Source organism: Harmonia axyridis, chromosome 7 (assembly GCF_914767665.1).
Source record: "Harmonia axyridis chromosome 7, icHarAxyr1.1, whole genome shotgun sequence".
Classification (NCBI taxonomy): domain Eukaryota; kingdom Metazoa; phylum Arthropoda; class Insecta; order Coleoptera; family Coccinellidae; genus Harmonia; species Harmonia axyridis.
Window position 1 is genome coordinate 29,603,368 of NC_059507.1, and position 27,272 is coordinate 29,630,639.

General features: G+C 33.9%; 2 protein-coding genes across 4 annotated transcripts in view; both read left to right on the forward strand.

Moving 5' to 3' along the window:
- Positions 1-27,272, forward strand: part of LOC123684847 (kinesin-like protein CG14535) — a 477,561-nt gene that overhangs the window by 61,668 nt on the left and 388,621 nt on the right. For all 3 annotated transcript variants that reach the window (XM_045624319.1, XM_045624320.1, XM_045624321.1), the window contains one exon: positions 21,487-21,611. In XM_045624319.1, coding sequence (XP_045480275.1) covers positions 21,487-21,611 — 125 coding nt within the window. The remainder of the gene's footprint in view (positions 1-21,486; positions 21,612-27,272) is intronic.
- On the forward strand, positions 14,181-16,347 carry LOC123684848. The gene is made up of 3 exons (XM_045624323.1): positions 14,181-14,341; positions 14,648-14,782; positions 16,072-16,347. The coding sequence occupies exons 1-3, from the start codon at positions 14,272-14,274 to the stop codon at positions 16,299-16,301; spliced, it is 435 nt and encodes a 144-aa protein (XP_045480279.1). The 5' UTR covers positions 14,181-14,271; the 3' UTR covers positions 16,302-16,347.

Below are 27,272 nucleotides of genomic sequence, written 5' to 3' on the forward strand. Positions count from 1 at the left end.
CGCGAGCTTAGAACTTGGGGTTAGACATACAATCTGAATATATAAATCTTTCAGAATTTATCCAAATAGATATGTCGTTTAACCAAAGTGTTTTAGAAAATTATTGTTTTTAGTATTATGTTATAATTTTTTTGAGTTGCATGATTATGTATTGTCAATTCCATCTGAAAATATTTCTCAATTTGAATTTTTTGGTCTTGGAATTTATGTAGGGTTGAACGCGTTTTATTCATTGATTTCAGAATTGACTATATAACTAAATGTAAAAGACAAAATCTCGGAGCTTTGGAAGTTGGAAAAAAACATATTTTTTCATTCGACTAGATTACAGTTTGAAAACTCCGATTATTTCAATACTTTTGGAAAATTGCCTTGAAAGTCTTCATCATATTTTTTCTGACGCGTTGATGAATTCTGTAGATGCAATATGAACAATTTAGTAAGATAGTAATATTTCCGAAGTATCTACTATTTCCATTGTTCAAAGTGCTACTGGCATGTTTCCTTTGAACAGACAATTCACAATTTTCTAAGAGAACTAATTTCACAAAGTCAAATGACTACTAATGCAAAGTTCCATAATAGAATTCCATCTCTTGAAGTGAATGCGATCGAATCTCTGTATTAATACAGTTAATGAACCTTTTAAATACTCCTTGTATAAACATCCTGACTAAATGAATGAACTTCTCGATTTCAGACGAGAAGTTTGTTGATGGACTTTATAACGTTGACTCTGTCGACTCGACATTTGTTTACAATCTTATGGTTCCACTACAAATATTTTACTTTCGAATTTTCGGAGTAAATATAATATCTGGATTGAAATGCCGGACTTGGGATCATATTTGATATGATGATTCAGGAATATAAAATTGCTGAATGTTGATTTGGGATGAATTCAGGACAAAGGATTAATTCAGCGTTTTATTCATGGGAAAAAACCTCTACATGGGAAATACAAGCGTAGTGTGTTATATTGAGACGTTGAGTATAAGAAATTGAACAACACTCCACATAGCAGGAACCTACTTGACTTATACAAAATCATCTAGTCTGAGTACTTACTATTTAATTCGCACCAAAATTTTTTGAATACCAAAGTATTAATTTTTTTCAATATTCTTCTTAATTTTATATGATTCTGGTAATGCTGTCCCTATGAAATTTTGCTCGAACCTTGAAGTGGTTTTTCCGTATTTAAGTTTCGACATCCTTTCATACGAAAGTTGTCGTGTATACAGCTGGACAGACGGACAAAATCGAATTCGAGTTAAGATTAGTCATCAATAAGTCAAACCTTATCATTTGAAATCATTCTTGGCTCCAAATTCGAAAAATACTCAGTCATGCTTCTCCTGATGTCAGGTCACTGTTTTTTTCAAATATTTGTTATAATTTGTATTTCTAAATCATGTTATTATAATATATTCGACCAACCAGTGTTTTTATCCAAAATTTAGGTATATAGAGACTAATAACTGTTCCTTCTTTGATTCACTTCCTTTCTCTTCGTTCTGATGGCGCCACATATCAAAGAAGTGATTACTTATACAGGTTTCGTCTGCTTTGTATATCGCATCCTCTCTTGTTCTTGGCAACGGAAATATGAAATAAAAGAATCACCAGTAGGAATCATTAATGAAATTCGTTGTTCGAATCGGTATTCTGATCAGTGTTGACTTTTAAGTTGCTTAAGGATAAAAAGAAATATCATTATTATTCTTATATTCGTATACGGAACCAGAAGTATAACGTCTGTTATTAGAAGAAATAATTCTTCTAGAGAAAATTTCGGTATTTATTATTTCTTGAGAGTCTACTTGATGCAGCTAAAATTTTTGTGATTATTTTTGTAATTAAAATAATTTTCCCTTACTCGAAATTCGCAAAATAGGGTTATTCAATAAGAAGTTTGATCTTAATGAGAATAATGATGTATCTTGAGATATATAGGGTGTCTTTTTTAGAGCTATAGAACTTTAAATTGCAATAAAACAACGATGGATTATTCGATTAACATGAATTTCATTCATCCGCAAGATAATCTTGTGGCATTACATTTTAAATATGATTTCTGGTATATGACCGCCACGGCTGGCTCGGATGTAGTTCAATCTGGACGTCAAATTTTCGATGACTTTTTCTAACATTTGTGGCCGTATATCGGCAATTACACGGCGAATGTTGTCTTCCAAATGGTCAAGGATTTGTGGCTTATCCGAATAGACCAATGACTTTACATAGCCCCACAGAAAGTAGTCTAGCGGTGTTAAATCACAATATCTTGGAGGCCAATTCACAGGTCTAAAACGTGAAATTAGGCGGTCACTAAACGTGTCTTTCAATAAATCGATTGTGGCACGAGCTGTGTGACATGTTGCGCCGTCTTGTTGGAACCACAGCTCCAGGACATCATGGTTCTTCAATTTAGGAATGAAAAAGTTAGTAATCATGGCTCTATACCGATCACCATTGACTGTAACGTTCTGGCCATCATCGTTTTTGAAGAAGTACGGACCAATGATTCAACCAGCCCATAAAGCGCACCAAACAGTCAGTTTTTCTGGATGTAACGGTGTTTCGACATACACTTGAGGATTAGCTTCACTCCAAATGCGGCAGTTTTGTTTGTTGACGAAGCCATTCAACCAGAAGTGCGCTTCATCGCTGAACAAAATAAAATGAACGTAATGCGCGATACGTATTCCGCACATTATGTTCGAAATAAAATTGCACTATTTGCAAGCGTTCGTGAGGCGTGAGTCTATTCATGATGAATTGCCAGACCGAACTGAGAATAAATCACTTGACAGCTGTTAAAGCGGTCGCCATCTTGAACAGTAATGCGAACTTAAAGTTATATACCTCGAAAAAAAACACCCGTTATCAATGGATGTTTATTTCTTTGTAAAGATGTAGGTATGCCATAAATGATACATATTTTAGACAAATGACTGCGATGTCATTTCATCGAGTACGATAATGATTGAGTTTTAGCTTTATGTCTGTTGGGGATAAATTCTCATGGTTGATGTTAAAAATATTTTCGAACTTTCCAGGTTACCTTACAATTGTCAGACATAACGATTCCAATTTCTACGAATGTACACGCTATGCCACTCACCATTTACATCAATTCATCGATAGAGAACTCCATACACGAGTTATATAATGCAATATTCCTTGCATAAGAAGTAAACCACTCAGCTGCTGGTAATTCATCGTCCTCCAGAAGAAATAAAGTGTATGTAACGGTTTTATGCCATAAAAGGCATAAACGCCTTATAAATATTCTCCAATTTTTCGCGAAACAAGTATCCCAGCGGACGTTATTAATGGATATCCTTTCAATGACATTAAGTGGCTAATTTATTTCTTGCCGATATTGCGATCGAGATGCGAATAAATCGTAGATTTTTCGAAATTTCAGCTGTTTGATTATAGCATGATCGTAATGATATGGTTTTCTGCTCCAAATGAGCTAATTGATCCTCGTTATTTGTGTTGTAATCATTTGTATAGAAGCTCTTATTAATCTGCTTACTTGAATGTATACTAACTGACAAAGAAACTGCAACACCCAGAAGGAGCTGTTTAAATTTTGATTTTTTTTGGGGGAAACATAGATAGATAGCAAGGAGTAAATGACTGAAATTTGGAAAAAAAAATGAGCCTGTACTTCATTTCTCAGAGCCGCCAAAATCCGTGGGAGTTAATTTACAAACCTTCTACCCATGATGTTCTAAACATGCTCTATGGGCGAAAGATCGGGGGATCTGGGCGGCCATGGCAAACGGTTCACATGGGTCACTTCGAAAAAGTTCAAACAAACTGTGGCATCATGAGGTCGGGCATTATCTTGCTGAAATATTGGATCCTTGATCCGGTTAAGGTAAGGGGGAACACATGGCTCCACTATTTCTTGAAGGTAACGCAGCGCTGTCATGTTACTTCGAATAAAAAACTAAAGGTGACCTTCTTGCCTGTGCAATAGCACCCCATACCATAACGCCCACTGTCGGGTGTACATGACGCTCAACATCAAACTGAGGTTCACGTCTTTCTCCCCGACGTCATCTAACCCTTCTTCGGCCATCATGTGCACCCAGAGAAATCGAGATTCATCAGAAAAGAGGACCTGATGCCATTCCACATTCCATTGTTGACGTGCTGCAGTCCAAAAGACCTTATCCTGCGGTAAACCATTCGGACAGTTACAGGATTGCCTTGTTCTCCTAACTACTCATCAGTCAAAGATCGAGTTGTCGCAAAGACGGTCTCTAATGGCCATAAGTCTTAGACGTCGATCTTGAACTTCATTTGCGCCCCTTCGACGTCCGGTGCCTACTCTTCTTCGATTTTGGGCATTATCAAACCACGCTCGACAACAATCCATAACAGTCGTTGGATTTCTGTTCGTACGGTTAGCGATTTCTCTAGATGACAACCCCACCTTCCGTAGTCCAATAATACGACCTCTTTCAAATTCACTTGGCTGGCGATAAGTTCTGCGTACACGTGCTCTAGGCATTTCAACAACAACTAAACATCGACTTTGGATCTCCTCGAACAGCTGGTTTATTGTGTAATTTAAAAAACTAGACTTACAATATTTAAGTAACAAAATTTGTTTACATGAAAAAACTTTCACATTGTTTTTCTCTAAATTCATTCATTTACTCCTGGCTATACTATCTATACAGCTCCTTCTGAGTGTTGCATTTTCTTTGTCATTTAGTATAACTGGTTATTATTCTTCATTGAAATGCACTAACCGTGGCCCATATTTACTTTACCACCTGTATGAAATATGTGTTTGCATAAATAGAAGTTCTGATGAATATCGAATAAAGTTATTGGGGGTTGTCCATTAATCATGTGAGGCTTGAAAGGGGGGGGAGGGGTTTGATAAAAATCACGAAAATATCACAAGGGGGAGGGGGGGTGTAGTAAGATATCACGTGTATTTATTTTTTCGTCAAACGCGCGATTTTTAAACAAATATTAAGCGGCACGGCGCGGCGTGTAGTGACCTTGACTACATTAAATATATTCATGTACTAGTACAATACATGTTTTTCCTATGATTACACTCTTCGTTTATTATTATTGTTATGGCAATCAAAAAAAACTTGTAACCTGGTGTAGACATTTTTATTATGGTCCTTAATTTCAGAATAAAATAAGATTATAGTTTATACCCGTATTTAAATTAAGATAATATTCAGAAAATTTTAAGATTTGTTGTAGGTACTAAAAATACACGTGATGTTGAGAAGGGGAAGGGGGGTGGTCTTAAACCTCACTACGTATCACCAATGGGGGAGGGGGGTTAAAAAATGCTAAAAAAAGATCACGTGATTAATGGACAACCCCTTGGACCTTTAGCAAATAGTAATGTACACGTAATAAATTATCACAAAATATCACAAAAATATTTACCGTTGTCCATTTAATTTTGCTGAAAGGACACATATTATGTAACTAGGGTATCTATTATCTTCGAAATCGATTAATTATAAACTGACTGTAGTAAATGTTGTTTAAATGCTTATGAAAATGAACGATTCATGTAATTTTTTTCATACTTTGTATACATGGTGATAACTTTGAGGTTAAACTTAAGTTCTAACGGCCGCTAATGGACTGAATAGTTCATAACATTAATTTACACATGGTCAGACAAGTTGGGCTCTGGGGAATGACACCATTTCATGTGGAAAATTATATAGAACTTGACATTCGAATCGTCACTCAACAATCATGCTAATGATAGATGCACAAACAGTGACATCAATACTGATGCAAAACATTCCATTTTCTGTTTCTGTTTTTCGGAAAAGGCGAAAAATGTATGGGTTGGTTTTTCGGATCATAGTGGACTATGCCAACGTCTATTCGTCAGTGATAATGAATATTTAAAAAATAAATCAGTAGTGGATTAGGACTTACTGATGAATATGTCCTCTAATTCGATTCTGTCCGTCCTTTCGGCGGTATACCGATAACATTCGAATATAAAACAAGAAACTAGGAGCAATAAAAAGTATTCACAAACATTGTTTATTATTTAAGTGTCTGACAAATGTTCTTTCTGGAATGTTCAATTAAATGCCATCTGAAAACGTTATACCTAATACACTACGTCAATTTTTGTACTTCCATTCATTCGGATTTGGTTATTATTCTATCAGCAGTCTTGTCAAAACTAAATAATATTTCTATTTTCCATCCCATATGAACCAGATTTGAAATCGCGAGTAATACAAGCTTTTAACACCCCAAGCTGCATCCGTAGACCGAGTTATCAGAGGCCAAGGGGTGTGACTCACGTGGCCACCACCGAAATTTACTGCCTCTTGTTGGGACATTGATAGCATAAAACCCAAAAGTGTATGTGATATATATGCACTGCAAGGGGGCTCAAACGATTTGTAGTCGAGGAAAAGTTGATTAAATCGGGGATATATTGGAATTCCTAGCATGGAAGATGACGGTACACGTGTTGAAGTCATAATCTAAATTAGTTCGGCCAAGTCCCTTCGAATAAGTGACAATACTGGTAGGGATGATAGCGATTATGGGTTCACTAACGAAGTGCTCGGAAAGGGTCACGAATCGGTCTCTTATCGTGTGAAAGTTCATTATTTAACTGAAAAACGAAAATTATCTATACGATTGATGGTTTTTTATAGACATTTATCGGGTTTAGGAGTTTTCAGGATGGACATAGTGGTGCCCACATGAGATAAATTGAAATATTTATATGGACATATGTGATTGGAGGAAATTTTGGAATGTTGTTTTAGTTCTATTGCTATTAAAAGGGATGGATCATATTTAGTTTCAATTGGTGAATATTATACGCTTCTGTGTTTATTTTTTTTTATTTACAAATTGTTCTGATTGGCATTACATTTTCTGGTTGTCAATATATGTTCTAATAATTCAATTTATCCCCTTTCATTAAGCTTATTAACTCCAAGAACTTTTTATGTCGGCATACCCGCTGTCAACGTATATTCGAAAGAGGAGATACTTATGTATGCTTCAATGTACTAATGCTTATCAAAACCTGATATATTATAAAAGGTGTTCCACTAAGAGCTTTCATTCTATGGATATTTATTTCAATGTGAAGAAAAAGGTAATGATGGAAAACGCAAATGGCTGCCACGTATACGGTTGCAGCACCATATCCTTTTTATGGAATTTTCCATGACCAATTCGCATATTTTTTGTGGCTGTATGTCCTCGATAACTTCTGGAATCGATTGAAAAGCATTGTCATAAGGCCTCTTCTTCCACGTGGCCTCAAAGAAAAAAGTTTGAAATTATTGAATCACAAGGTTTCGATGGTCAATTGTGAACGCCTCTTTGAAAAATGACGCAGCCTTGACGCAGTATTATGCATAATACGGTGGTATATTATTTGTGGATCGACTAGGAATCGAGAAATCAGGGTATTCATCAACACCACGGGCTACAGCAGCAATATTCGCAGTGGTTCTTGACCAACGCACACGGTTTCAATTTTCCACATCAATAACTGGTCCCAACAGCTCAAAATTTACCATCAGTTTCACTATTTCTGACTCCAAAGTGCTTTAGTTTTGGGAACTGTGAGTGCAAAATTTCAACCAACTTTGTGGTGGATTTCAACAATATCATTGCGTTTTTGAAGTAATTGTCAATTATCAAAAGGTAACATCTTTAAAAGTGACAGCTTCCCAGATAGCAGGTTATTCAAAACGAAACCTCTTATTGGAAAACCTATATGTCAAAACTTATAGTTAATAGTCAATAAATAAAAGCATTGTAAATTTTTTTACAAGTTTATATGGAATTGGTGTTTAGAAAACATATGATTTCTGAAAACACTATAGGAATTTTTCTTTTGGGAATTGATATTAAAATTTCTATGATTGATGTTAAAACATTTTGGGCGCTCGTTCCTCGAACGTTAAATAATAAGTCACACAAATATTCAAGCCGAATTTCAGAAAGATTTTTTCACAACCCTTCATTTAGATCAAAAAACCGACAACAATGGCATCACAAAAGAATTCATATCATATTAGTATATTCTAAAGCACGAAGTCGTGTAGGGAAAACACCTTTTAACAATTAATCTTCTAATCAATTTAAATGACATATGATTACTTCAAACATGATATTCTAAAACAAGTTGAAGAATGGGCTCCTATTCCAACTTGAATGCGAAATTCGAAAACGAGCTAGTTCTCGGAAGAATGAGTATTGGAATTGCCTTCTGCAACGAGTATTAGACGATATTTTCTCTATTTCAGTCAAGTTTTGTGAAATATTGTGAGTGACTTTTGTATTGTATCTTGGCAGTTGGTATGACTGTAATGAAAATTGACAGATTACGGAATTTGAATTTGAATCGCACGATTCGAATTTTGGAATAACTTATAATTATGCAATAAATTCTTGAATTATGTCTGACGAAATCGATTTAACACCATCAGAATACAGAGAAATTGCGAGTAAAATTACAAATCATTTCACTGTATCCAAATTATGTTATATTGACAATTGAAGTATGTTGAAATTTCATAGGATCGGAAGTCAGTGTAGACAACCACAAAACGAAAAATATAACTAAAAACAATGCAATAATGAGTTCATTATAGCACAGTTTTCAGTACTGTAATGAACTCATTACGATACTGAAATATAGACATTTTCTTACAAGTCTATATGGAATTGGTAGACAGAAGCTGACCTCATAAACGCGTGTTGGTTTTTTTCTGAACACGCTATAGGTTGTTATTTTTTTTCAAGGAATTGATATTGAAATATTTATCGATTGATGTGTACATCGTGATTTTGAGCGCTCGTTCCCCGAACGTTGAATAATAAGTCACACGGATATGCATGCCAAATTTCACGAAGATTGTTTCATCTCAACCCCCCATCTAGTTTAGATCAAATAACCGACAACATTGGCGTGACAAAAATCATATAATATACTGCTAAATACAGAATTAGGTAACTCTGAATTTTACACACGTATATAATTTTCTGAAATGCGAGTTTGTTGCTAAGTACATAAAACACATAAGCATGTTCTGTGGTATTTTCTTACTTTACTATGCTTCTTGAAAAAATGATTTCAAAAGGAAATATATATCGATATTTTCTTAAGTTTGCTATCTTTTGAAGAGTAGTTTTTAATATACAACAGTTTTGTGGTCTCCAAAATTCTCCATATATTAACTAGAACTCAAAAACTCCTCATATACAAAGTCAGTTCTTTTCTCGATTTTTCCTCATAATTTCCCGATAACAAATTAGTCGTCAAACAAAAATAGGTCGAATCCACAAATGGAAAGACATTCATACTGAAAAGTTAGTACATTCCGGATAGCCATAATCGTTATCGCTAATGCGCCGAGTGTCACAGAAAAATATCCTTGAAATTAATGTAATTGGCAATATTGACCCTTTCAGAACTGAATTTTCCATACCGTTTCCTAATAGAGGCCTCGCGTGGAACCAACCAATTCTTCTCCTTCATTTTGACGTTGAAAAATCCCCCAGATTTGTAAAATGTGGGCGTTTGCCCTTATTTCGATATACAAATGTGCCGCATTGACTTACGTTTTCATGCATTGAAACTGACATATATGAAATTTCAATCCCTATTTTCCACGTTAAGTGTGAATTATTGCGTGTTGATTCTACCGAACGTTTTTCATAGCTAAGATTTTCCCATTCAGAATTCAAATGAGGTTCAGTCGAATGCTGTCAAGTTGGGAACTTATTGAATTTTAATCTTACGTCAAAATTGTTTTTTTGTTTATGTAAGGAAGGTGAAGATTGGGGAGAGAACAATGAAGAATATGAATTTTCTTTATTTGGGCATTTCAATAAAATTTGTGCTTGTTTTATGGAGAGAAAAAGAGGACTAAAGTTCAATGTTAATCATACACATCACATAAGATATGGGAAAAAAATTTGATAAAAAAATAATATTCTATTATTCTATGGGAGATAAGAACTTCATATTCATCTGATGTTAATCACATACCACATGGAAAATGTGGAATGTTCGGCTAATAAAATAATATAATATTAGGTGTAGAACTTTGATTCCGCCGTTTTGCAAAAGATGACTGAAGCGGTAAGCGGTAATCGAAATAAATGGATCGTATTAGATGTCATTCAATAAGCTTAGGTTACGAAATATTAATCGATTTTATATCATAGTTGATTATTTATTATTTCTGTCCAAATTCCTGTGATAAATTGCTTAATTAATCGATTTGTGTCTGCATCATGAAGTTATTCTCGATTAAATATGTTACTTTTCGAACCAAATGCTCGTCTTTTGCGGAAGTTTTGATTTTCTGTTTTAATATGGAGAAATCTGAGGCTGGGGTTCATCTAAGGCTCTCAAATACCTTAATAAGTTAATAATAAGTCGGACACCAGTGGTGTTTGCATGAAGGTTTTCGAAGATGCAGATTTGGAGGTATTACTTGATCAAGACTCGTGTCAAATGCAACTAGAATTGGCAGGGTCATTGAGAGTGACGAAACAAGCCATTCCAAAACGCCTGAAAGTTTTGGAAATGATTCAGAAACAAGGAAATTGTGTGCTGTAGGAGTCAAAGCCGAGAGATGTTGAACGGCGTTTGCTTGCTTGGGAACAGCTCTTTGCAAGGCAAAGACGGAAGGATTTCTTCATCGCATTGTGACTGGAAACGAAAAATGGGTTCATTTCGATAAGCACAGAAGATCATGGGGATATCTCGTCCATGCTACCACTTCAACGGCCAAACCGAATATTCACGGTTCCAAGATCATGCTCTGTATTTGGTGGGACTTGCTCGGCGTAGTATATTATGAGTTGTTGAAACCAACTGAAATAATCACAGGCGCTTATTATCGAACGCTATTAATGCGTTTGAGCCGACCATTGAAAGACAAACGGCCGCAATACAACGAGAAACATGATAAAATCATTTTACAGCATGACAAAGCTCGTTCCCATGTTGGGAAAGTGGTCAAGACATACTTGGAAACTTTGAAACGGGAAGTCCTACCCCACCCATCGTATTCTCCAGACATTGCTTCCTTGGACTATTACTTTCGATCAATGGCACACCGCTGATCGATCGATAAGCACTTCCGATGCTGTGAAGAAGTAAAAAATTGGATCGATTCGTGGATCGCTTCAAAAGATGACTAGATTTTCCAACACAAGATTCGTTCGCTGCCTGAAAGATGGAAAAAAACAATGTCATGCGATCGACAATACTTTGAATCATAAAAGTATAACCAGTTTTCCACAATAAATCCGCGAATTTACAGAAAAAATAAGTGGAAGCAAAGAGGTATGTCTGTGTAGATCAATGGCAACCATAGGTAGTAACATCCACTTGTGAAAAAATAATAAGTAACAGTTTTTTAGCTATTCGTGTATTTGATTATGATGGACTACACCCTCTAAACATAAACATTTTCACCATGCTTGATATGGTTTTCATAGCCTCTATTGGGAAAACCTTATGCATGAGAGTAGGTACATTGAACTGAATATAATTTCAACTCAGCTTTCCATTTTGTGAACAGAAGGGATGGAACATTAGCTCATTCTGACTCCATTTCCGACACATTTAAAATGAGCTTCTCGGGTTATTTTTATCATCTCTTCGTGTTCATGCAACCCCAGGGGTGAAGATCAAATATTCAAAATAAGCATTAGTAGCAGGACGCATTCCTAAATCCAAACCATTGCATACCAGAGTGCAAGTCATTCTCTTGAACAACCCCTTAGATGGGGGTGCTTTGACGTTACATTAAAGTAATTCATCATGGCTAATTCGATAAGGGGAGACATCACGTGCTCAAAGGTTGCGAGTGACAGATTGGTAATGTAAATATTGCTGATTGTTCAATAAGATCCAGAATATTTCACACCAGCTGTTGGAGACTACCTATTGTATTTTCTACGAAAAGGGAAATAACTTCGGGGTCCATTCACTTAGATGTAAACAAGAATAAGTGACTACTCAAATGAAATAATACCCCCTCAAACGTGCCCTGGCACTGATGGTGAAAGCTGTTACAATATGATCACTATGAGACGAATTTCAAAACATATTAAATGTATTCTTATGAAAAGTGTTAATATGAAGAAAGAGCTAGATTTTTTTATTCCTAATTTTTCTTTCGTCAGCACCTTGGAATCCATATTTTATCATCGAAGAATTATGAGATTATAAGAATGAATTCGATAAAATCTCTCTAAAATTATTATTTAATTACAATGTTAGCATATTGCCAGTGTAAACGTTTTTGATATTTGTATGTGTTTGGTTCGGGAACATGTTAAAAAGATTTGGAACAACATACTGAGCACTTTTATGTCCAACTGTTTCTAGGAATCATAATCATAACATATTATTTTTACTTTCCTTCTACTTCTGTTTATAAAGAGATTCAGTGCGAATAGTTTTCTAACATACAATTTCTTTCTACTGTTATTCTTGACGCTTTAGTGGTTTCCGAATTACTAAGGATATTATTGGTTTTTAAACTTCAACCCCGTATTTATGTAAGGAAGTCGAAAGTCCAAATGGAGAAACAATTGGTGAGAAATGTCTCTAGACCTTAATATTTTGAAAACCAGTAAAATTTTCAAAAATATATTTTTTTAATGGTTTTTCCTCAATAACTTTCTATGCCATCGTTTGATAGTTTTTCCGATAACATATTTGGATAACCCGTGATAAATACTATCATTGTGATGGGTCAATTATCAATATTGCTCAAAGGATAAGACACAAAATCCAGTGACCCGCTTAAGTGAAACACCCTATGCGTCATGATGAATATTCTTTATATTCTTTTCAACTCAATGAAATCATTGAACTATTACAAAACAGTCATATAGCTGAAACCAACCCTGTAACATGTTAAAAGCTTTTCCAGATTGAGCTCTTGTCTGTTTTCCATCTAGGAAACGGGGAAATAAACAAAACTGTCCAACAATAGCTAGAAGAATAATACTCAAGTCGAAAAACTGAATAACCAAGACGCCAGTGTATTTGTCTGGTTGGAAAAGTAGAAAACTACCCTTTCTTATTTTCATGGATTCATATTATGTCGGAATGAAATTGCCAAGATGACCGTTCATATATGTGATAAGAATACCTCACGGTATGTTTTTATCCTACAAGAAATAACGTAGTGGCACTGGGATATATATGAGATTGCTACTGGGGAATGTAACCGAGATTTCGTTGCAATTTTTCAGATATGGAAAGACTGGGTATTTCAGCGGAAATAATTCGCATCTGACAAGTGTGTCTACATTTATTCCATTTAGGATATAAGGAATTTCATGAACGTAGAAAAATACGAATAGAATACGTGAAATATTATTACAGCTAGTTCAGAATATAAATCTAAGTTGCATGAAATAGCGTTGAAATTGAAGATATCAGAAGGTACTGTATTCACTATTTCACGTGAACATTTGTCTATGAGAAAGCTTTGCTTGAAATGGGTGCAACAACGCTGCCGAGAGGGGTCTCAAATTATAAGGCTTGGGTCACTGATGATGAATCCGTGTTCAAATACAAATATATGCCGAATATCAAGTTTGTGTCAAATAAATTTTCATAGACACATATATATGTATATTCATTGTTTAAATTAGGGATTCACGGCTTGACTTGATATTTGAGCTACTTGACTTGGCTTGACTTGAAATCAACTCAAGTTAAAGTCAAGTACATAGTGGTTTTTCAATGTCAAGTTAAGTATTTATTCATCAAGTACTTGACTTGACATGGAGGAACTACTACTTGACTTGAACTTGAGTTGATTTCAAGTCAAGTAGTTTGAATATCAATCAAATCAAGCCGTGAATCTCTAGTTGAAATATGTATTATCTTTAAAGGGTTTACAATTCCAAGTATTGAAGGGAAAAGGATTCAGAAGAATATTTAGAATTATGTATCATGCAATAAAATTGTTTGCATCAATTTGAAAACATCCTGTATATCAGTATGTTAGTTTGTTGGAGAATTGTGTATTATTCCTATGGAATATCCCTACAGCTCTTGAATCGATAGTTACATGTATCCTCTTATCGCACAAAATATGTTAATTATACCATATTCTACGTGTTTTTATTTACGATACCACTCATTTCTCACCTGACCCGATAAGAATGTCTGAATATTTGCCTTCAGTTCAAAAAATATAGAGTTAGCTTAGTTCTCACCCAATGAAACACAAAATGAATGCTCCCAAATTAGTTTTGATTTCATCTTTATTATTTATTCTCGCTCAAGGAGGTTAGTATTTATTTTAAAAACTCCATTTTCTTTATGTCGCTGAATTTCCACAATGATCGTGGGTTTCATAAAACTTAATTCGTGCTGATTTGCTTGATCAAATCATTTTTGTGTTAAATTTACAGCTTATTTTGGACACTTCCATAGATTTAATTCTACAATTAACGAATAGATCGGTCAATAAAAGTTTCATGGAACCCGCTGTGAAACTCTCTATAATGTGATTTTCGATAATTCACCATATTTCAATTAGCAATAAATCTCCATATTCATTTTATACATATCAGTGTTTTCTTATGATCTTAGTATCCTCACAGTTGGAATGCCATTCCTGTCAAGGAGGCTACAAGACCTCTTGCGGAACCGCTAATGCTCTAGGTACCACGGAACTATGTGAAGGAGCTGATGCCCAATGTTACGAAGCGATAAAATATTTCCAAAGTGAGTTGACCAAACTAGCAATGTTAACGTTGTGATTTTATAAAACTTTTCAATATTTCTTATCGTAAAATCTGTATCTTAACAACAGTTATGAATCAGATAATTGAAGTTCAATTGATAGTTTGATAGATGTCACCTCAAGATTCCTTAGTAGTATCTAATAATGTTTTGTTCAAAATTTCTTATTTAACTTCTGTAACAACTTGCTAATACCATTCTCTGGGCAGGAAATTATTGAGAAGTAGGTTCTGTCTGGAAATCAACACTTCAACATTATCAGAAAGATATATAAAGGTTTTGAAATTTTGGCATAATATTGTTATGTTGTCATATTGGAATATCGTCACAATTTTGACATTTAGATTAGACTGCCTTCATCAAGTCGAAATCACAGTCGTTACAATAAACCAAAAGATAAAATTAAATTAACGAAAATTGTCATTCCAACTTTAAATGTTGATTTGCATATCCATTTCAAATGAAAGAAACAGAGAAGATCTATGACTTTCCCTTCTAAGATTACTATCTCTTTTACCTGAGAAATTTTCCTTTCATTCAACCTACACATGTTCTCAAATGCTCAAAAGATAGTGACATGAAGATACAAGTTATAAGTTTGTAATTACAGTTAATTTTTTGAACTAGAAGACACTTATGAGGACAAATTTTATGAAACGCACTTGTGTCTTTATGTCAATTTAGTAACAGTTTTAGATCATTTTTTGTTGGTTGGTTTTAATATTTTGTCAGATAGAATTATATTTCAAGGTAAAAAAAAGTTGACATCGAAGAGATATATCAGATAGTGAAGGATTTGACAAAATGATGTCATATAGTTTTGATATTTTCATTTGATTGCCTTCATTCATTAGGCTCATTTGAATATTATATTTTTTTTTAGCATATTCATAAAAAGAATTGCTAATTAATATGTCACTCAACTCTTAATGTCATTTGAGTCTTTTGAGGGGGTTGCAATCCCCGCTCAAGGGGATGATTGTACAACAACGAATTTGCATTCACAAGATATTTCTCTTCTGGCGTTTCCGGAAGAATTTAATTCTTACGAAAATGGTCGACTGGACTGTGTTAAGTGGACCATCCTGTATAAGATTTACCATAATTAGATTACCGTTATCTATGTTTATTCCAAAATTTGAAGCACGTCTAGGTATTCCATAAATATAATCAGTGTTTCAAGGTTAAAACATTACTTTGTTATCTTTTCCGATGAACTTACCTAAAAATTTAGAGTTTGTTGGAAATATATCTTTGTTTTTATATTTTAGGAGGTGCTATCAAATATGTGGAGAGAAGATGTTGGGTTCCAGATAAAAAGTCCAAAACAAAAGATTATTGTTCATCGTTCAACAATCCAAATGGTCAACTCATATACTGTAAAACTTGTAGAACTAACAGTTGTAACACTCATCCTTATGGAACTTGTGGTTTGAAGGATTCTCGGCCATCACCTTCGAATTTTACTGATTTTCATTATGTTGGCTCCCAGAAAGAATGACAAACTGTATGAATATGCACAATAAAATAAATATTCAATAATGTGACATGGTATTCTGATTTCCAGTTTGAACTATTTTCCATTTTTACTTATTCCTTAGTGAATTGAATGTTGATCAAAATTGAAATCATATGTCGGGCTTTACGTTAATATAAACTTTCATGTTCCAAATATTCCATTTCAGCGTTATAAGTAAAATATCTTTATGAATCACTATAATATTAGTGATCTTTGAATTTTTGAATATTTTCAATTTCCTTTTTGGAAGTTTTGGAAATAGAGGGTTCATAATGTTTCATTGAGAATCGATAAAACGAAACTAATAATTGTCGATTTCGAAAATGAATTAAGTAGAATATTTAGTTGCTATTAGCTATTAATGAAAAGAGGTAACGAACAGTCTTAAGGCCAATATTATGTGAAAATAATTTATGAACACCCTATATTTTTCTTGATTCTTTCAATAAATATGAAGATTAGTGTGAAAACAATTTCTTTGATGAATATGATACTCTTTGCTTTTGTTATGAACGAATTCAACAACGTTTTGTGCAAAGTTGAAAAACATGCCAACAAAAATTTGTCTAGACTCCTTACTCCCTCAATTCTGTACAGCAACGTGAACATAATTTCGCCCAACAGAAGCTGCATTGAGGTTCAGTGATGAGAGTTATATCTCAAGATTTTTTGCAGTTCTTTTTATTCCTTTCAGGAAGTTTACCTTTGACTTTCCGGTAGTATACAATGCATTCTTTTTCTTCAATACATGGCTTATTCGTTTATTTGCTAATGAAAGTTTTCCTGTTCATCAAAAAAAAAAAACAAATGCAATGAAACTTTACTGGAATGTTGAAAAGTTTACCAACATATTCAGTTCAATATAATATTCCTTGAATAAGTATAGTTCATACTGTTGGTTAATAGTCTTTATAAGACACTAGGTTCAAGAATATGGCCATTCAAAATTCTATTTTAATTTTAATTCAAAGCTGGAGATTGTTGGAAATATGTATTTAGATGTGAAAAAAGTTTCGAGCAAATTTTATGTTGTTCGCGTAACCAGGAGCATCGGAAATTTAAAAAAATGACTCAATATTTCCGTGACCACAATACAGACAGTGCTGAAATTTACCATAAGAAATTCAAAAAATATTGTGAAAGAATTATTTTCTTGACAACTGATCGAGATGAGATTCTTCGTTTATTTACAATAGCAATTATAAACTTTGTACGGAATTTCGTTGGGATAGCGCCATCAAAACTCAATTTTTCAGTGACAATAGATCTGATTGAGTTGAATTTTTGCGTGTGGAAGTATAATGATTATCTCAAACTTCATGTTAATAACTTCATCAGGACCATACAAAATTCAAGCAGAATATAAAAAAACTAGTATTTAATCTGTTATTTCGTCATTGTTATGACGAAGAAATCACATTTCAAATATTATATATAGAGTCCCGTGGTCTCCAAGGGCGTAATTGTCATATGACAGGTACCAATTCAGGGCTTATCTTGGTTTTTTTGTGGTTCGTCCAGAATTGTCGTCACTACCAACTACGTTCTGACATTAAACAAAAAATTACAATTCTACTTCTACCGAAATTATATTCTATTTTCTGGACTTATGAGAATTTATGAGAAAAGAACAGTTTCTTGTAGTTAAGAGAATTAAAAAAAAATGAAAAGATAGATTCAAAATGATCTCAAGGGGTTATGAAAATTATCAGTTTTACGTATTTGCTGTGTAAACACACAGACGTTATTCCTCGGTTGTTAGTCTAAGCCTAAGGATTCCATTTCTATTGACAAGAAAACTGACAGTCGTTGTTTTTCTTCATTCTTCAGAACCTCCCGAAGCGTTCAAATCTAGATTACTTTTATCAAAAGTTGAATAGAGGCCGGGTTGAAATTCGTTCCAACTCAATTTCGCAATTACATCGCTTTCGCGATAATGTGAGAGGGGCTTTAGCAGTCGTTCCACCGTAAAAATACACATGAGGGTGGACTTTTGTGCAGTTGAAATCGATGTGCGTGAACATGGGGGTTAGTTGGGTTAATCTGGACTCATATGTTGTGCTTTTGATGTTTTTCATTACTATTCAGGTTCGTTGGTAATGCAATCAAAACATCTGCTGTGTATTTCAGTCATTGAAATCTACTGGCGAAACGACTATTGCATTCCTGTTTCTGTTAAAAATTCCAAATGCAACGTCAAAGTACGTAATAATCCTTCATGGGGACATACGAGTGCATTTTTTCCATTGATTCATATATTCTCAGGACTTGCAGTATTCGCAATAAGTACCCACTGAAAATTCTGCGAGACTTTCTGGACATGAGATAATTATTATAATTTGGCCTTCATTTATACGGTTATATAAAAGGTTTTCCAATAATATATTTCATTTTGATTAGCCCGGTCAATTTTGAAGCTGTCATCTTTTAACACTGAATAATTGAATACTTCGACCTTACCAAAAATAGATCGATATACACTTCATAACAAAGCATTGAAAAAAATGGTTAAAATTTTGCAGTAACCACTCGCAATACTGAAGCACTTTTGTATTGAAGATCCTTCTCGTCCGGCAATAGTGAAACTAGTGGAAACATAACAATAACAATAGCTTTATTCCCTGAATCCTATACAATAATATACAAAGAAATGAAAAACCGTCTATAACAGAATGAAAAATTCAAACTACATTCTAGAATCTATATCACAATAATTCTGAAATAGAGTAAGGTTCTATATTTATAATCAAGTCTGTGAGATTTTTCTTGAATTTCCTAATATCAACTATGTCTAGTACATTTTTGGGTAGATTATTATAAAATTTAATACACCTATACTTAGTATTTTTTCAGTTAACAAACAGTTTTTGTGTTTAATTTTTATTTTTTAGATCCTCGAAATAATGGGGACTTGTTTTCACAAAATGAACGCACTCCAAAACAAACAATCCAAAGAAAGTGAGAATTCTATTCTGTTTGAAGTGCCCTCTGCATGATTCTCTGTATTTTTGACCAATCATAGATCTAAAAGCAGACTTTTGAAGTACAAACAGTTTACTGCAATCGGAACCACAACCCCAAATCGCAAAATAAATGGATCTTAAGTTGCTCATCTACCCGTCGAGATAACACCCTTATCATAGAAATAGCCTGATAGAGTCTTTTGCATAGTTGATGAATATGTTCGCACCAATTCAATTGATTGTCCACATAAACTCCCAAAAATTAAGTAGTATGTGATATTTCAACATTCATTCAACATTCGAGCTGTTTGATGATGCGAAGAATCGGAACTGAGTTTTGTGGACAGAATTGGAAGATATTGATTTGGATGACGTTTATTTCCAACAAGATGGCGCTACCTGCCTCATAAGAAACGAAACACTTCCAATTTTACATGAAAAGTTTCTTGGCTATATCATTTCTCGAAGAGGTGATCACAATTGGCCACCAAGATCTTGTTACTTAGCATATTTAGACTTTTTCCTTTGGGGCCACGTGAAAGATAAGAAATATGTCGGGGGTCAGCAACCACCGACCTATTTTGTGCGGACCCCAAGAATGTTAATACAAATTGACGAAATTTTACAGAATTTTCATGAAATTATTCCATTATGTTATTAATCTCAACATCAATCCAGCGGTAGTTTTTCTATTGAAACTAAAGCCTACTTAAATGTCAAATTAATTTCGTAAGAATTCTTGTGAAAAGTGCAAAATAATGGTAATAACTTCAACACACATCGATTATCAGAATTTTTAAGTCCAAATATCTAGATAACGGTTGCTTATAGCGACTTGTAACAAGGGTAGCTTGATATCTAAAAGAATATCTTAAAGAAATCAATTATTTCACAGAAAAATTTGCTAAAAGCACGCTCAAAAATGTTAAGAATCTCCATAAAAGAAGGTGGCGCACCCTACGAATGAGAACAATAATAACATCAGGTTCGAATTTGGCACCTCAAAAAACATTTCAATACCAATTTTCGTTCAATTAAAGTACGTATTCCGAAAGTTATTCAAAAAACGTATATAAAAATAAAACTTTGACACCTTGTATCTTGGAAACGAAGCGTTTCCGGGCATATATATATATTCAGACAATTTATATCAGAATATTGTGAGGAATCACATACTGAAGATATCAAAGTACTTTTGAATCACCTTGTATAATAATTATAATATAAACCTATAATGAGAAAACATGACGGTAGCTATAATAATACTCATCGATATCAATAAAAAACATATTGAAAAAAACCGTTTCTTATGTTTCTCAATTGATCTAATATTTTGGAGGTGCAGGCAACTATTTCCTAATATTATCCACATATTATTCAAGTGAAAAATCCTCCCATAATTCTTCTCCAAGAAATTTCAATCAACTATGTGGTCCGTCAAGCGCTAAATTATTTCCTGTCCATCCCATATTGGTAGACTAATGTCCGAATTCAATTTGCTAGAATTAACATCCAAACCAACACCGTAATACTTCCCTGAATTTAATGATAGCTTCAAGTGACAACCGTCGAAGTGTTACTAATATCACTTGATTAGAACAATCGAATGATTGTTCTCTGTTCCTAACTTTGAGTTCGGATGTCACTTACACCCATAATCATCTATTATGATGACAGTTATTACTGAGAAGCAAATTAAAAAACTCTGCTACTGGTGGTACTATGCTTCCTCGTTCTTTATTCCTGAAAAATAAGCACTTAACATTATGTTATTTTTGTTCTTGAAACATTATCTTCAAAATTTACAAGGCACACAAAAATTGAAGGAATCACATTCTGATGAATTCATCTTCACAGGAATAGACTACAAAGAATCGTTTACCGTAAGGTTCTAGCTCAATTAGTTTCGGAGTTATGTATTTTTCTATAGTCTTCTCTGATGTAAGTGCTTATTCAACATTGCAAGCTTTCCGCCTATAGTAGATTACGTGTCGTTTCAATAATTTTATCGCCACAGGTTGAAATCCGAAGAATTAGGTTAATTTTTTTCATTTCGAAAGCAGCTTCGGATTTGAAATATTCTCTTAGATAGATGGAAACAATAACCAAACCCATAGTTTAAAATGTGAACTGTTTTCTATATTTATTATAACGACTCTTTTATGATGTCGAATATATCAATTTATTTTTGAATTTTGTTTCAGATGAGTGCCGATATATCAAAGAGCTTTCATCCTGGAAAAAGACGAGGCACTCCTATTCCTGTAGCTCCACCAAGGATACCAACACCTATGCCTGTGGCGAACAACAATAATAGTGCTAACAATAAGTAAGTATTGCAGAACAATTCTATTGCTTTTTCTTCAATTACTCTTCATTGAAATTGGAAAACAATATTTGCATATATAGATTAATAAGGTATTATTTGAAATAATGATATATTCACGAAACAATTCCAATCCAAATTATTTCAATAGAATTGAAATTATTTTCTCGAAACGACATCTAACTACATTTGAATCAAATTATTTTCTGGGTGCTATAGATTTTTCTGTTTGTTCAGGTTAAACATTTGGATATATTCGATTGGAATCAATATATTCTTTGTAATACAAAAATGAGAAAAGCACTAACGTGAAGTCAGGAGGAGTGAAGTTAAGTCAGATCTGTGAAGCCGAAAATGTTTGGTATTTAGTATTTCATTCCCAGTATTCTTCATTAATTTTTCATACTTCTGATGTGATCCTTGGAATTTTGTACGGAGACGAATTCAGCCTTTGAATTTGAGATCCGGAGCTACCTTGAAAATTCTAGTTTGTAGGTTTTATGATAAAGCAATCGGTTAGAAGAATGAGCTCTACAAAAACTTTTTCTTGCAATAGGTTGTACAGATATATATTGCAACAATAATTGCAATGGGTTGTACAGAATAATGTATTACGAGGATGGACGATTGACGTAACGTCACGAGTGAAATATGTGTTTTCCACACGAATTGTACTCTTCACTTTTTCTACAATTGTGAATAGTCAGTAAACTCCCATAAAATAGAAATAAAAAGGCTCAAGTCGAATTGATTCAACTCAAAATGGCCTCTGTTGATAGTATACGAGTATTTCTCTTCATAGTAACGACTTTTTAAATTGCATTGATCTATTACTCTGCAGAATCATTTTGCACGGTCTAAACTGTGTGAAATGATTATGTACGGCTTTTGACCGTTCAATATAATACTACATGATTGTTGCAGTGGTTGAAAAATGTGTGTTCTATTTCAAAACATTTTCAAGATACGCCGAATCACACATTTCATATTTCCTCCAGCCTTTTGACAACATTTATGGATATAATTCAATTCATCTAGGAACATGTTGAAATTTTATAGATTACGGGTCTGTGTTATGATGTTTAATATTTGGATAATTCAAATGGACTAGTGATACCTTTGAAGTTGAAGATGATGAATTATTAATGAATACTTCTCATTCACTTTATAAATATTCTCAAATTCGATTATGTTCTGGGTTTAACATGATTCTGCTCGATTAATAGTGGAGTATAGACTAGTCATGAATGCATATGAAATGAATTTCAATCTGATAAGCGATGGAATCGATTACTGTTGTAATATTGCAGGTAGAACCTGTGAAAAATAAATTCACAAAAAAGATGGAAAATAAGGTCATTTCTTGAGTTGGGAAATTACTGGATCTGTTAGGTTGTGTTGCGTAGCACCAACACCAGTGAGACTCTATATTAAGTTATATTTCCGATCCTTTGTATATTTTTTTTCTAATGCCTATTGGTGAATTCGTTTCTCTTTTGGGCGGTGCGAACCAAAGTTGAAATAAATGGATCCTAGATTTATGTGTACATCATGAAGTTATTCTCGATCAAACATGTCAACTTACGAGCCAAATTCTCAAATCCAAATTTTCAATTTTCTGTTTTAATATGGAGAAATCTGCGGCTGAGGCTCATCAAATGCTCTCAAATACCTATTAGTGAAAAAACGTGCCGAGAGTGGTTTCAACGTTTCAAGAACGGTGATTTTGACGTCGAAGACCAGCATAGCGGTAAAAAAAAGGATTTCGAAAATGCAGAATTGGAGGCATTACTTGATCAAGACTCGTGTCAAACGCAACAAGAATTGGCAGGATAATTGGGAGTGACGCATCAAACCATTTCAAAACGCCTGAAAGTCATGGGAATGATTCAGAAACAAGGAAATTGGGTGCCATAAGAATTGAAGCCGAGTAATGTTGAACGGCGTTTGTGTGTTTGTGGACAGCTGCTTGCAAGGCAAAGACAATACGGATTTCTGCATCGCATTGTGACTGTAGACGAACAATAGGTTCAACACGATAATCCCAAGCGCAGAAAATCATGGGGATATCCCGGCCATGCTTCCACTTCGACGGCCAAACCGAATATTCACGGTTCCAAGGTCATGCTGAGTATTTTGTGGGTCCAGCTCGGCGTAATGTATTTTGTGTTGTTAAAACCCACTGAAACAATCACAGCCTCTTCAGCCAGTCTTGTAGAAGAAATCCTATAATTTAATCCTATATAAAATTGTAAATCTACAATTTCAACACCTCGTATTTATCTGATTTTTAATTTCTAAGTGAGAATTGGCTGAACATCTTCAGTTTTGATAATGGGATGAAACCCGAAACATGCATGTCAACAAGATTTTATATATTTTATTAATAAATTGTAGAACGTATAGCCAAGTGTTTTTATTCATTTCCTTTTATTAATCTTCAGCCAGTCTTGTAGAAGTAGCTCTATGATAAACATTCTAAACCTCACACCACGTTTCGATATTGAACCCACGCTTCTGAATCTACAGGAACTTGTCACATTTTTAATAATGGCGAAAATTTCACTTGTCAAATGTCAAAAGATGAAAGCATCAAAAGTGACAGCTGCCTAGATAATGGTCTATTCAAAATGAAACCTCCGTGATCTAGAGTTTTCCTTGGAAAAATAAATGAGTGCACTTGTGGGATCCTAGAATATACAGGTGGAAATAAGATTCCATATCTCAATATTTCCCATCCTTGCTTATTAGCGCCAGTCTATTCAGCATCAAGGAAATTCCTTTCAGGACCCAGTCCGAATGGAAAAAGAAACAAAAAGACACATTCGAGTTCTCCAGACAAGATGAAATATGTTCTCAATCCCCAATTAACCACTTTCGAAAGAAGAGCCGACAAGAAATAATTCATTTCAAATTAAATAGAGGAGGAGATAGAAAAAGGGAACTATTCACCAGCTTCCAGACGTCCTGAAAGAACTCCGGCTTTGGATAGCGCCGTGAAAAAAAGTCATACTTAATTAGTGGCCATCTAATGAGTGCGGTTTTCTTTAAAGTTCCATTCAAAACGAACCAGTGACTGTTTTTCAAGCATTCTAATTTGGTGCGTTTTATCCGTGAGTTTCAGATTCTATGACCTGTAAAGTGTTTCATTAGTGATTGTCGCCTTTTCAATTTGAGAATAAGGAGAAGGTTAATTAATTGGTCATAGCTAATTTCAGGTTATCAACCGCATAGGTTGATAAAGGATTTATATAATTACTCGTACTCGTTCATACTGTGTCTATACAAAGTATGAAATAACTTCATTTTCTAAAGAAGAAAAAGCTTTTCAAAAGAGTCGTTATACACGTCCTTTTTATGTTGAAATGCACTTCTATTGAGGCTTGATTCATTAGTGTTCCCGATATGATATCTTGGACATTTCCCTCCCAATGGTAACCTTGGTTTTTTTATATCTCATGTTGTGCCATGTTATATAAAACTGCATTTGGAAAAATTATAATGGAAGTTATAATGTCATTCAGTTGATGGAACAACCTAATTGAGTAGGTGTTCTAATAAAAGGTTTTCCAATAGAAAACTTCATTTTGTATAGCCTGCTAATTGGGCAGCTACCTTTTTTGAAATCGTCATCTTTTGACATTCGAGGAATAGAAACAACGCCATTACTGAAAATGGAATGATACACGCTTCAGAATCGCATTTAAATTCACGGCAAAAATGGTCTATTCTCAATAAAACGGTGTTTTAATTAATGAAACAATCTCAATTTTGTAAGAAGAGGTTCCTGGCCATATTATTTATTATTATGAGGTGATCACAATTGGTCACCTTCTGAATAAACAACTTTATACTTTTTCCTTTGGGTCTCGTGAAAAGTAAAGTTTATGCCGACCAATGCTCGATTAAAAATAAAATTCATGAAATTATCGAGGACATACACCCGCAAATGTGCGAATTAGTGAAAATTTCATGAAAAGGATATAGTGCTGCAACCATAACCGTGGCGATCATTTGACTGTTTTCCATAGTTAATAGCATACCTTCATTTTTACGATTAAATAAATATTCTCTGATATCTCCTGGAATATACATCAGGAAGGAAAACCTACCTAGAATAATCAGTCGCATGAAGAAGGAGAAGTGAATGATGGTAGTTTTGAAGGTATTGTAAACTATTTCTGTTCAATGCTTGTGATTCAACCATCTATTATACTTCATGAAAATTGTTCCGAATGATAATTGTATCAGTTATGGTAAAAAAAAACACAAACTTTTTTGTCTATCATTCAAATCAGTTATTCGTTATGGAATTCGATAATATCTTACAAGCAATGTCGACATTTCAATCATCATAATTTATTCTATTACCTACATTTCAAGTATAGGATCTAATACAAATGTAACCTTATATGGCCATCGGGATGAAAATTTGGAAACTTTACAATTTAGGTATCTTATTATATGCAGGTCATTTCATTCAGAAAACACCCCTTTTATCATTTTAGTATGTCTCGGTAAAGCCTGTGATTTGAAACAACCCTGTTTGATAAAGGACGTATTTCATTTCACGTAAATAATATATGGGATATTGGTAATCCATACCCGAAATTTCAGCTTTCTAGGATTCCAAGTACCGAAGTGAAGAATGTTCAATGGAAGCTATGTTTTGCACAAAAAAAAAGAAGTGAATGAATCAATGGCTCGAAAACCGCTAAAAATAGAGAAGAAGGCAAATAAAAAAAAATAATAATATAAAAGGTGTTAAATTTGAAATAGCGATGTTGTTAGTATTTTTTCATATAAGCAGAAACACAGGAGCGCTGATAATATTTTAGATCGATGGAGCAGTGGTTCCTAGCCGAGAAACCAAATTTTGAATAAAATCATAACTTTCATTCTCCGTAAAAGACAAGGGTGCCATCGAATGTGGCCCACTTGTATATTTTTCCTGATACCTGAAATATAAGTTTCAGAAAATTCAACATATTTTTCGTTGAAAAACAACCAACTGAAAATCTCAAGATAAGTGGACGGAATTCTAATAGCCAAAATCATTCACAAGAAATTCATTAATTTATAAGTACAATAAGTACATATATAATGAGATCTGCCTATGTAGAATCTTCTGAAGGGAAAAGCATATTGCGCCCTCTCGTAGTCGGAAGTGAATACATAAAAGTTCAGCGTCGCGACGTTGCTTCATCGACGTCGGGAAAATGTGTACGCTTTCGGAATCGGTAAAGTTTTAAATCTGATCGTTAGGGTGCGCTATAACCCACTCCGAAGTATTCCCTATCCTGCAGAGTAAGTTTCAGCGCTCTGTCGCTAGAGGACGCTGATAATGAGAAAAAATGAACCCTGTTCCTATTTGCCATATTACTGAAGTTTAAAGGCAGAAAGTATTGAAAAACGAAATCATTTGAATTGAATTTGAATTGAATTCGAATCGATATTAGTCCAGAAGTTCAGAAGGATAATAAATATGTTATTTGTCAACATGAATCATATTATTTCGAAACTCATTTCAACTTTCATGCAAAAGTAAGCTGTAAAGAAACAAAAACGAATTGATACCTCTCAATTCTCATTTCACAACATTTTGATTATTGTTGAAAATTCTTAGAGAAAACTATTTCCATTTAATAATTACACTAAAGGGAA

What these genes read in the sequence shown, in the direction of transcription:
- LOC123684848 (XM_045624323.1), top strand. Translation starts at nt 14,272, where the DNA reads ATGAAACACAAAATGAATGCTCCCAAATTAGTTTTGATTTCATCTTTA. An exon ending in ATTTATTCTCGCTCAAGGAG is followed by an intron (nt 14,342 to 14,647) that starts GTTAGTATTTAT and finishes TTATGATCTTAG; the next exon opens with TATCCTCACAGTTGGAATGC. An exon ending in AGCGATAAAATATTTCCAAA is followed by an intron (nt 14,783 to 16,071) that starts GTGAGTTGACCA and finishes TTTATATTTTAG; the next exon opens with GAGGTGCTATCAAATATGTG.